Consider the following 12,803-nt stretch of genomic DNA (forward strand, 5'->3'; position numbering starts at 1 on the left):
CAATTCCTAGACTAAAATAACTAGCCCCTCTGGATTCAGTGACCCACACACACAAAAACCAACTTTTTACATTCTTATTCATATAAAATAAAGCAAAAAGGGAAAACTAACTGGAAGTTTCTACAAGTTATCTGTAAATTTAGGATGCACGAACAGCATTTGGCTCTTGGGAAAAATTTAGGACAAAAGCAATAATTATACACACATGCACACATATTTAAAAGACATTAATAGGGGGCTGGGGATGTGGCTCAAGCGGTAGCGCGCTCGCCTGGCATGCTTGCGGCCGGGGTTCGATCCTCAGCACCACATACAAACAAAGATGTTATGTCCGCCAAAAAACTAAAAAAATAAATAAAAATTCTCTATCTAAAAAAAAAAAAAAAAAAAGACACTAATAGCAGCTCTGGCCCTGAGACACAGTGATAATAGGAGGCCTTCCATCCAGGTTTTATCCACTATGTTCTCTCCACACTTCTTAAATTGATATACTCCAATTTAAAAAGAATATAGTTACATGTCCTTTAATGACAGGATTATAGTCTTAGAAATGCACCACAGGCTATTTCATTGTTATGTGAATATCATAGTGCAACTTATACAAACCTACATGGTATATCCTACTACACACAGTTCAAGTTCAAGGCCAGTTTCAGTAAGTTAGCAAGACCATGTATCAAAATAAAAAAGGCTGGGGAGGGCTGGAGATGTGGCTCAAGCGGTAGCGCGCTCGCCTGGCATGCGTGCGGCCCAGGTTCAATCCTCAGCACTACATACAAACAAAGATGTTGTGTCCACTGAAAAAACTAAAAAATAAATAAAATTCTCTCTCTTTCTCTCTCTCTCTCTTAAAAAAAAAAAAAAAAAAAGGCTGGGGATGTAGTTTAGTAGTAGAGTACCCCAGGTTCTCTAAATTACAGGAGGTAAAATCCTCGATAAGGAAAATAACCTAAATAAAACTGTAAAACACTTACTCCTTAAAAAAATAAATCTTGAAAATTTAAAGTTTTAAAAACATGTATATTGCTGGGTATGGTGGCACACTCCTATAATCCCAGCTGCTCAGGGGACTGAGGCAGGAGGGTTGTGAGTTCAAACCCAGCCTCAGTAATGGCAAGGCATTGAGCAACTCAGTGAGACCGTATCGTTAAATAAAATACAATACAGGGGGGCTGGGGTTGTGGCTCAGTGGTAGCATGCTTGCCTGGCACGCGTGACACACGGGGTTCAATTCTCAGCAACACATACTAATAAATAAAATGAAGGTCCCTCAACAACTAAAAAATAAAAAATAAAAAAAAAATCAAGGTTTGACTAGCCTGGGAAAGGTCCTCAATCAAACCCTAGTAATTAAAAAAAAAAAAAAAACAGGGGCTGGGGTTGTGGCTCAGTGGTAGAGCACTTGCCTAGCACGTGTGAGGCACTAGGTTTGTCCCTCAACACCACATAAAAAGTAAAGAAATAAAGTAAAGGTTTATTTCTACAACAATATAGGGCTGGGGATGTGGCTTGGTGGTTGAGAGTCCCTAATTTCAATCCCAGTACAAAAAAAAAAAAAAAGCATACTGCCAAGAATCATGGCACATGTAATCCCAGGGACTCAGGAAGCTGAGGCAAAAGGATGGAAAGTTTGAGGCCAGCCTTGGGAATTGAGTAAGACCTTGTCTCAAAATAAAAAGAGCTAGTGAGGTTGCTTACTTGGTGCAGTGTCCTTGGGTTTAATCCTTAGTACAAAAAAAAAAAAGCACACTTCAATTTACATATCTCTTCACAAAAAACCTGTACAAATGTTCCAGAACTAAAAAAGACTCTTATTAGACCTTTACTATCTTAGTTACCGTAACTGAAAGAACTATGGCACTGGTGCTCACTCATTAACAGCTATCTAATATCTGGTAACTTTGAAGAATATGAACCAGCAAGCAGTGTGCAATGGTACATGCCTGTAATCCCAGCTACTGGGGAGGCTGAAGCAGGAGGGTTCAAAGTTTAAGGCCAGGCTGCCGGCTGAGCAACATATCAAGACCCTGTTTGAAAAAAAAACAAAACAAAAAACAACAACAAAAAAAACACAACGCTGGGGATCTAGTTCAGTGGTAGAATGACTAGCATGGGAAAGGTCCTGAATCAATCCCTAGTAATGGGGGAAAAAAAAAACAGGGGCTGGGGTTGTGGCTCAGTGGTAGAGTACTTTTCTTGTACGTGTGAGGCACTAGGTTTGATACTCAGCACCACATAAAAAATAAAAGTATGTGTTCATCTAAAACTAAAAAAAAGAAAATTGAAAAACAGGTACTAGGCAATATAAAACTGTTGTTACTTTTCTCAGGATTGACAATAGTATTTTTATCTGAGACTCGGGATTGAATTCAGGGGGGCACTTTACCACTGTGCTACATCCCCAGCCCTTTTTATTTCTTGAGATGGGGTCTCACTAAGTTGTGGAGGTAGGCCTTGAACTAGGGATCCTCCTGCCTCAGTCTCCAGAGTTACTGGGAATTACAAATATATGCCACCACACCCAACTTGAAAATAGTATTATAGTCATATATTGAAGAATTTAGAAAATAAAGTATTATAATGTCTACAACTTCCACAGAATTAAGTGTCCACCAATAGATGCACAGATAAATAAAATAAAGCATGGAATACACATACAACAGAGTATCATTAATATTTTTCTTTTCTTTTTTGGTAGCAGGGATTGAACCCAGGAGACGCTTAACCACTGAGCCACATCCTAGCCCGTTTTTTGTTAGGTTTTTGGTCCAGGGATTGAACCCAAGGGCACTCAAACACTGAGCCACATCCCCAGTTCTATTTTTGTATTTTATTAGAGACAGGGCCTCGCTGAGTTACTTATTAGTGCCCTGCCATTGTTGAGGCCGGCTTTGAACTTGCAATCCTCCTATCTCAGCCTCCTGACCTGCTGGGATTACAGGTGTGTGCCATCATACCCGGCCTCCCCAGCCAATTTTAATATTTTATTTAGACAGGGTCTCGCTGAGTTGCTTAGGGTCTCACTAAGTTGCTGAGGCTGGCTTTGAACTTGAAATCCTCCTGCCTCAGCTTCCCAAGGTGAACAGAATACTATTCATTCTTAAAAAGGAATGAAATCCTACAACATAAATGAAACTTGAAAATATGCAAAATGATGAGCTTGAAACCAAAGGATAAACACGGTATGCTTCTCCTTTACCTAAAAGAGGCAAATTCATAGAAAAGAGAAAATAATAGAGGTTACTAGGAAATGGGGAAGGGAGGAATGGAGAGTTATGAAATACATATAGAATTCCTGGTTAGGACAATGAACAAGTTCTGGAAAAATCAGTTATGGTTGCACCCTTTGTGAATGTACATAATGTCACTGAATTAAACATTCAAGAGTTAAGGGGCTGGGGCTGTAGCTCAGTGGTAGAGCACTTGCCTTGCACATGTAAGGTACTGGGTTCAATCCTCAACACCATATAAAAATAAAAAAATAAAGACACTGTACAGACTACAACTAAAAAAAAAGTTTAAAAAGAATAGTTAAAATGCTGGGCGCAGTGGCACGCGCCTATAATCCCAGCGGCTTATGAGGCTGAGGCAGGAGGATCACAAGTTCAAAACCAGCCTCAGCAAAAGCAAGGCATTAAGCAACTCAGTGAGACCCTGTCTCTAAAAAGAATACAAAATAGGGATGGAGATGTGGCTCAGTGGTCAAATGCCCCTGAGTTTAATCTCTGGTACCAAAAAAAAAAAGAATAGTTAAAATGGTAAATTTTATGTTTATTTTACCAAAGACTTTATTTTTTTTAAGAAAAAAAGTAAATTCAGGGCTTGGATATAGCTCAGTGATAGAGCACATGCTTAGCAAGTGTGAGGTCCTGCATTCAATCTCCACCTCTTGCCCCCCAAATTAAAATTAAAGCATATTAACATATTTTAAAGAATCTATAATAGTTTACTAAAAAATTTTTTTAAAAAGATGAGGTACCTACCTAGACCTAAGCAGTTCCCTGCTATACACTCTTCCAACCCAGTCTTATTTCACATTTTAGTTGGGAGTGTCATTTGATACTATAGTAGCTTTAATTCATAAGTTATAATAGCCCAATAGCTAAATCTGCACCAGGAACTCTGGAAACTAGACCAAAAACAGCTTCTAGAATTTATGCTAATCTGTCTCACAACCTGGCAAATTTCAGGAACCTGTCACCTGTCTCCCTCCCCTGTGTATACATTAGCTGCAGGCACCAGATGGGTTCTATAAAGAAAAATAATTACAATTATCTTCTGCCAGTTTTCTGATATGATCTCACCCACTCAAATTCATCCAACACCCCCAGCAGATGACTTTGCTTCCCATTGGTTTTCTAGTAGCTGGTTTATTTGTGGCATAAGCCTATATTCTCTACCTTTTTTTCCTTTTTAATGTTCTGGAAGGTCAAACTTTATTTTATTCATTTACTTATATTCGATGCTGAGAATGGATTCCAGTTCCTCTCACACACTAGGCGAGCGCTCTACCACTGAGCCACAACCCCAGCCCCTGGAAGGTCAAACTTGTAGCACTAGACAGAAGACGCTGGAGGTGAGAAAAATGTGACTTGTGGACTTTTAAAAAAGCATGAGATATCCAACCTCTCCCACCAAAAGAATACCTTGAGGCGATTATTTTGGTGTAAACAAGTGGACCAAAGGCATTGTGACTTGATTGTCCAAGCAGTGAATTTTCTAATAAGAACAATTACACAGAATGTAATCCAGGAGTAATTTTTTTTTTTTTTGGAAGGGGACATCAAAAATCCTACAAACTTAAATTCGAGTATTTTATAAAGTTTTTCACTATTATTTCCCAGTGTCTCAAGGAAATAGACAATTTAGTATTCTGTTGATGTGACACTATAACCTTAGGAAATTCATAACTCTAAGGATGAACTCTATTCCAACCAAAGATCCCCCAGTGTAAGATAAATAAATGAAAATTATTTCAAAATGCTCCAGTGCTCACTTAAGAAAGTTCTCTAGTAAGCACTGTGAGAATACCCCACAAAAGTTATAAAGTATAAGAAAATCACAAAATATTCATTAAGGGCTAGGGTTGTAGCACAGTGGTAGAGCGTTTGCCTAGCACATGTGAGGTGCTGGGTTCGATCCTCACCACCACATGGAAATAAATAAATAAACAAGTTATTTTGTCCATCTACAATCTACCAAAAAAAAAAAAAATAATACTTATTAAAGCTTGTTTCTTTGCTATCTCAATACAACCAAGTTCAGGCAATTCAACAGTATTGTGCAATATAAAGGTGATATTAATGGAAATGTTCTGATTGTATAGTTTGTGATTTTGATCAACAGCAACAACAACAAAAAAAAAGGGTGAGCAGAGGCTGGGAGTAATAGTGCACCTGTAATCCTAGCAACATAGGAGACTGAGGTTAGAGGATTGCAAGTTCAAGACCAGCCTCAGCAACTTAGCAATACTGTCTTAAAAAGGGATGGGAAGACTCCCACTGGGAGCCACGTTTGCTCGTGAAGCAGGAGGGCAGGTTTCCCTAGGGCTGTGTTGTGGGAATGTAGCTCAGTGGTAAAGTCACCCTTGGGTTCAATCCCCAGTACCTCAAAAAAAAAAAAAAGTGAGCAGAAATCTTCCATGATTAATAACCAAGGCTATCAAGTAGCACCTCTAATTCATTCAGACTAACCCAAGCCTCAAAATAGTCACTAGTCTGGAATGAATAATTTATTCCAAACCCAATTAGAAGATACTAATTTTACCTGTTTTTCCTATGACTATTATCTTCTTGAAGAAAAATTTTAAGTATTTGCAACCTGCAAGATAATAATCTCCAAGAAAGCTCCCTACTCAACTTGGAGAATAAGGTATACTGGTTGAAGACGACTATCCCACTTGATATTTTTAGAATATTACTAGCTTCCCAACCCAGGACCCACATTCTAAAACACTATTTAGCACTCTACCGTGTCTGGGTTTCCTTCCAGCAGAACATTGATGGCTCTGTTAACATCTCCATTGCAGTCATGCAAAGCAATCACACATTCATCCTGGTTCTTGCCTGTGATATCAATCAACTGAAAAAGAAAAATCAACAGCCATCACAAACAAACTTTCACTCCACACAAAAGGTAAATAGAAAAAAACTGGAGATACCAGTTGAGACTCAAAGAACCATAAGGCTTGAGGGGCAAAACAATTAAAATTTTGGAAATCTACTTCCAACAGCAAAATATTAGGGATGGGGTCACAAGTATTTACAAAGCAATCAAACAATTAGGCATCAAATGACAAATCAAAGCTTAAAATGTACAGACTTTAGCATACCATGAATTTACCTATTTCTGAAGTCCCAAACTGCTCAAAATTGCTATAAAGTGGTATCAACAGGAGCCAGGGATGTAGCTCAGTAAGCATGAGGCCCTGGATTTGATTCCCAAAACCCTTCCTCCACACATAAAATGGCACCAACAGTCATTCAATAAAGTTATAATTAAGATAAGATAAAACCTCTTTGGGGTTGGGTTGAGACTCAGTGGCAGAATGCTTGCCCAGCATATGTCAGGCACTGGGTTCGATCCTCAGCACCACATAAAAAATAAAAATAAACAAAAAAAGTATTGTGTCCATCTACAACTAAAAAAAAAAATGCTTAAAAAAAGCTTAAAAAAATTAAAATCTTTTTGAACAACGTATCTATCCAAAGGGACACAGTAAATCAGACAATGGAAGGACATATTTATTGACCTGATCTATCATATTTCAGGACAACTACTTCAATATACATGGCACAAAGAATCCTGGTAAGCATCTATGATATTTCATTATGCTCACAGGTAGTTCTCTTTTCTATTAGCTTATAGCAAATAGTGATGCACTCACTTGTTTCACCTTCTCCTCAAAGTCAGCATCATTGTGGTCCGAAATCATCTGTGCAAGTCGAATTTGTTCCGCAGTGGCCTAGGAATTGAGTGAGATGAGACCAAGAAAACATAATCAAAAGTCAAGCGTTTAGAGAAATAAAAGGGATCTAAGTAGCAATGTTTACACTCCCCATCACCCTAGTTTTTTTCCTTGTTGCAAAACAATTTAAAGATGGTTAAATAGGCAAAATAACAAAAACAGAGGAAACGTATAACTATTTCATTCTAAAATCCAAAAAAGAACTGGGAGCTTTTCCATCAACATTCACGTTAAAGGGGCTTTCACCTTGGAATTATAGCATCACTTTGAAATATCTGCCCCTTAATTCACATTAATGTATTTTCAAAGTTATATATAAACCCAGTTCTTATTTCTTCAATTACTAATACTAACCTCTTACGAGATTAATTGTGAAAATTCTACTAGAATTTTCTGTTTAAAAAAAAAAAACAGGGGCTGGGGCTGAGTGGTAGAACGCTCAACTAGCATATGAGAGGCACTGGGTTTGATCCTCAACACCTCATAATATAAACAGATAAGATAAAGGTATTGTGTCCAGCTACAACTAAAAAAGATATATTTAAAAAAAAAAAAACGTGCTAGGGGATGTGGCTCAGTGACAGAGCGCTCACCTAGCATGTCTGAGGCACTGGGTTTGATTCTCAGGCCCCACATAAAATAAATAAATAAATACTTTAAAAAGATTCAATCAAATCTTATTAAAAAAATAAAAGCACATTAAGGGGAAAATTATAATCCTACATATTCAACATATCTGACCACAGCCAAACATTAAGTACTTCATTTGCATTAGATATCATTCACATTAGATATCTATACTGGTTATAAAACAGACCACATCTAAATCAAACTTAATACCCATGAGGTTAATTTATTCCTTAAGATCTCATACTGAACAATGAGCTAGAGTACCTAAATTGTTAGAATGAAAGACAAAATATGGAAGGGAAAAGTTGTCAAGACAAAAGGCTGACTAAAGAGATGTCAAGGTAGAAGAAAACCTGGGAAATAAGAAATGTACTATTAAATGGTCCAGATGATAAAAGGAAAACACCTGTCAGAGACACAAAGCAGCACAGGACTCAAACTGGAGCCATAAGTCTTACAATGTAGCATTAAACAACAACAACAAAAGCATGTTGTATCACAGCATGTCACTGAGAGCTATCTCACCCTTTAAAAAGAAAACAAAAGAAATCCAAGGACTAACAAGAATAGAAACCCCAAACCCCTATCTACCAGTAGAGTTACCCATGAATCCATTGCCTTTGGGTTATTTTACCTGTGGTCGCTGCTTGTGCTGTGTCTGGTTTTGGTTTTGAGGTTGTTCCCAGTTTCCCCGGGCTCGGTTAGTGCCCACCGACGTCATCATTTACAGTATATACAAATAACAGTATTTACAAGGTAGAATACTGAGGATTAAAAAAAAAAAAAAAATTAGGCATTAAAATATGGGCAAAATGTTTTTAACTTCTCTTTCATCAGCACCTTCGCCACCAAACACTTGATTTCTTTAAAGGAACAAAGCAAAAAGTCACCTATTTTTGAGACATATTTGATAATTTCCTTAAGGAACTATGGCTGTTAATTCACTTTTGCACAATAATGTATAGGGTTTGGGATATAGCTCAATGGCAGAACACACTTAGGGGATTCCATCCCAAGTACCACCAAAAAAAAAAAAAAAAGTAGGGATTGGGAGTGTGGCTCAATGGGAGAAGGCCTGCCTAACATGTCCAAGGCCCTACGTTCGATCCACACCACCTCAAAAAATAAAATAAGCCATTCAATAAACACATACAGAAAATACTGTATATAAATACTGTACTCAACCTACCTAAGACAACCATCTTACCTGCCTTACACATTGACCTCCACTGCTTGGGGGAAAAGTTAAGTTCAAGTCTAGCCTCTTTGTCCCTCAAGTTTCATCTCTCAGCATGCTATAGGTTTTATTTTTTTAACTGCACCCTTCAACAGGGCATGTATTAGGATCCAGTTCCAGTTCAGATTTTCAGTTCCCTGCATAATAATTCCAACACATGCTTTTACAGCTGCTTCTATGGGTTTCGTCCACATTTTCAAGAAACCAGAATTACAATTACCCTCAACTACTCACCTTAAAACACAGGGAATTCCAAATTTGTCCCAAACCAATCACATATATCACAAAATTTTATTTAAAAGGGCTTCTAGGAAATAATTTTAAAGTCAAAACATTAATGCCTGTAGGAAAACTTGTCTTTTAAGAGACACAGAATACAAAGGGCCTTCCCTGACAGTTTTCATTATAAGATTTCTAACCAAGGATTCAACGGAATTCAAGTTCCCTTCATTCACATTTTGTTCTATAACGGAATTTCAGCTGCTGCATTTTGTTTAAAAAAAAAAAGAAAGTCATCATATGATAGAGTGCTCAACGAAAGATACTTTAAAATGTTTTATTTTATTCCAAAGAGGACAAGTTATGCTTTTCTGCTCTATATTTAATTTTTCATTAATAAAACTTCATACACGGTTAATTCTATATTGTCCAAAAGACATTGCTGGATTTTGAAGGAGGGCTTCTAAATAAATGTGTAAGGATTAACTATTAAGAAAGTAAATTGCACCTGTTTATTGAATGTCAGAGCTGACTTCCCTGGAGAAATTCTTCACCAAGTTTATGTTTTGTTTTGTTTTGGTTTTTTTGGTACCAGGAATTGAACTCAGGGGTACTCAACCACAGAGTCACATCCCCAGCCCTTTATGTATTTTAGAGACAGTCTCATTGACTTGCTTAGGGCCATGCTAAATTTCTGAGGATGGCTTTGAACTTCTGATCCTCCTGCCTCAGCTTCCTGAGCAGCCGGGATTACAGACGTGCGTCACTGCACCAAGCTTCACCAAGTTTTGTATCAATAGGTTACATAGGTCTTTGGTTTTTGATGCAGTCTACATTCCCTATCACCAAGAAATATATTTTAAAGGAAGCTTCATAGCTAATTTTTAATCATTAACCCCGTCCCTGCATACATGTGCACATAAGCCTGTAAATATTTCAAGCTAGTATAGAATTTTATTTTATTATTATGCAACACAGTAGTCCATTTCCCCAGGCTGACATTATAGTCAAATTTCAACACTTAATTCACAAAAAAAGAAAAGTGTTGTTTAACCAAGAACCCTGGGTCCTTATCAAGAAGAGGGGAAGAAGAAAAAGAAAAAAAACTAGAGAGGAAAACAATTATGTTTAACTTTAAATTGGCTCTAAGATGAAATTTCTAAATCAGAGTAGTCATTTCCAACCCACCACTGTAACTTACAAATACTGACTACTTTCAACTTCACATATATCAATTTGGGAGAATGAGTTTATTTGCAAATATAAGCTAATGGACTAGCTGTATAGACCACCACACATACCTTTCCAGTCAGGTGTAAATGTATTAGAAAGTCATATAATTAATCAGGAAAGAGAAAAATCCTCCTGATCACTCTTACTACTAACTTCCACTTCACTCTTACAAGTGCTTTGAAATGTGTGACTAACAGAATTTTACCACCTACATAGTAATAACACCAAGCAACAGGTCACAAGTAAATGATCTGGGATGGATCACTTAAGGACAAAGAATTAATAGAATTTTTAGTAGTAAGTGGAGATAAATACCCAGAGTTATAGTAGTGGGGGTAAGGAATCTTGTTACTTTCCTGGAAAATAAAAATTAGGGACAAATAACCAGAGTTATCACAGTGGAAGTGTGGAATACTTGTTACTCTTTCTTAGAAAATAAAAATTAAGGGAACCAGGGAGAGAAGTACTGGAAACCAAGGGAATAGTGCAGGAGCAAATACAAGTCAACACAGGAGTGCCCTTGACACTCTATTTTGGAAACCAGCTACTTAAAAAAATAGCCAGAGAAATTTTACTGAAAAAAATAAATAACAAGTATTTATTGAGTGTCTACTATGTGTCCAATACTTCAGAAAATACAAAACATTATGACTTTTTGCTGCCCTCAGGGAGCTTACAATCTAATTTGAGAACCAATTCAGAAATCCTGAAGATGGACTGTGATGGGGAAGGCTTGCTACCTTTACCTTTACCAGCACAACTGATTTCCCTAGTTGCCTTTTTGAAATGACTTCTGAGTCCCCTTTCCCACCACCTTGAATCTAGTGAGTAATGCCCAGTTAAAGACACACTTCACAGGAAGGGGTTTAAAAAATAAAAAAACAAAACAGTACATTTTTAGGCCTTTTATCAATAATTTACATGCCAGCAATACTTCCCATGCACAACAGAAACAATCATGGGGATCTTCTAATCTTTAAAGGCAATGGTGTAGGATCTCAAAGCAGTTTTGTCAACTGATAATAGAGCCAAAATGTTTTAATTATCTAGTAATGCTGGTTGTCACAGAACACTATCACCTCCCAGCAATTCACATCAGATATTCCTAAAGCAGGATATGGGGGGGGGGGGGCGGAAGATGGATTGGGGGGGGAATCTCTCCATTTACTAATCTCGATGAGTCAAAGGCAAAAACGTTAATAACAACAAAAACGCCGTTACTGTGGTGTTTTCCTTTCCACAACATCCTACAACAGAGGTGGCTACATTTCAAGAATCCTGAAAAAGGAGCAGTCTCCTGTTTGTGACATCAGTTTGCAAAGCAATTTAGGGGCTGTCCACAAGGTGAAGGGTCTGAAGAAGTCTGGAATTCCTGTGCCATTATGAAGAGTGAACAAATACCCCAGCGACCCAGCGACGTCCCTTAGGCGTAATACACCCTATGGGGGCCTACAGGTCCAGCTTCCCAAATAACATAATTGTTTGGGGTACCCCAAACCACAGTATAGACAACAGGAAGCTAAAGACAGCTGCAAAAATATATTCCCACAGCCGGGTGGGTAAGAAAGAAGGAAGAGTAATAAGTGGAGCTGACAAAGAGGCTGGAAACGGAGAGGGGACGCAAGCCCACGCGCGGAGGATGGGAGGCTCACCCCCCTCAGCGCCACATCAGGAGCCCACGGGGCCAATCGCCTCCCTACCTCCCACCCGGAACAAATTAATCCTCCGCACTCCAAACTGAGGGCCACATGGGGGAGTTGGGGCAGCTCCACCCCATCGCCCTCCCCCCGCCACCCCCAACCAGGCCGGATCCGGATCAGAGGCCCGCAGAGGGCTGGAAAGGGAGGCGGCCCCCTCCTTCTCCACAGGCACCGGCCCTGGAGACAGCCCTACCTCAGGCTGGGCCCAGGCCTAGTTCGCTCGCGCTCTTTCTCGTTCTCCCCCTTCAGGCTCTAGCCGCATGGCCCCCCCGTCCGGCTGCCCCAAGCCCCGCCCCGGCCACGCTCCCAAATCGAGGCCCCGGCTCCGGCGCGGCCCACTAGGCCGCGAACCCAACCATAAACAAAACCTCCGGCGCCCGACTCGAGGTGTGGGGGGGCGCCAGGGCTCCCGAGACCAGAAGGGGGTGTACAGAGGGGGAGCGCACGGCGCGGGGGCCCTACCGGAGGGGGGATACGGCGGGGGTAGGAGAGAAAGAGGGAGGGTAAAAGGGGGATCGCGGATTTAAAGGGGCCGCGGACAATACCCGGCCCCGCCGCGCTGCCGCTGCCGCCGCCGCCGCCGCCAACGCCGCTGCGCTCCCAACTTTACCTCAGTCTCCTCCACACTGACACCCCGGGCCGCGCCGCCCCTGTCACGTGATATAAGATTCCCTCCTCCCCACCCCCCTCCCTCCTTTTCCCTCTCGCGCTCGCTCTCGCGCCTTCCCCCTCCCACTTGCCTTCCTGCGTCCCCCCAGCACGTGACGTGAAAAGGGACGCGCACGCCAGCGTGCGCGTGCCACCACGCCACGAAACA

At 39.9% G+C, this 12,803-nt stretch overlaps 1 protein-coding gene across 20 annotated transcripts in view; it reads right to left on the reverse strand.

Annotated features, from left to right (window-relative positions):
- Ubap2l (ubiquitin associated protein 2 like) overlaps nucleotides 1-12,643 on the reverse strand; it is a 45,088-nt gene extending 32,445 nt beyond the window's left edge. For 18 of the 20 annotated variants that reach the window (XM_026412984.2, XM_026412983.2, XM_077791654.1 and 15 more), the window contains exons 1-4: nucleotides 12,532-12,611; nucleotides 8,232-8,361; nucleotides 6,887-6,964; nucleotides 5,971-6,081 (exon numbers count right to left, since the gene is read on the reverse strand). In XM_026412984.2, the coding sequence (XP_026268769.1) occupies nucleotides 5,971-6,081; nucleotides 6,887-6,964; nucleotides 8,232-8,321 (279 nt within the window). In that variant the 5' untranslated portion in view covers nucleotides 8,322-8,361; nucleotides 12,532-12,611. Of the gene's footprint in view, nucleotides 1-5,970; nucleotides 6,082-6,886; nucleotides 6,965-8,231; nucleotides 8,362-12,179; nucleotides 12,204-12,531 lie in introns of those variants that run through there. The other 2 variants (XM_026412973.2, XM_026412974.2) reach the window with 2 other exon arrangements.
- Between the last annotated feature and the right edge of the window lie 160 nt (nucleotides 12,644-12,803).

Source organism: Urocitellus parryii, chromosome 11, assembly GCF_045843805.1.
Source record: "Urocitellus parryii isolate mUroPar1 chromosome 11, mUroPar1.hap1, whole genome shotgun sequence".
Lineage (NCBI taxonomy): Eukaryota > Metazoa > Chordata > Mammalia > Rodentia > Sciuridae > Urocitellus > Urocitellus parryii.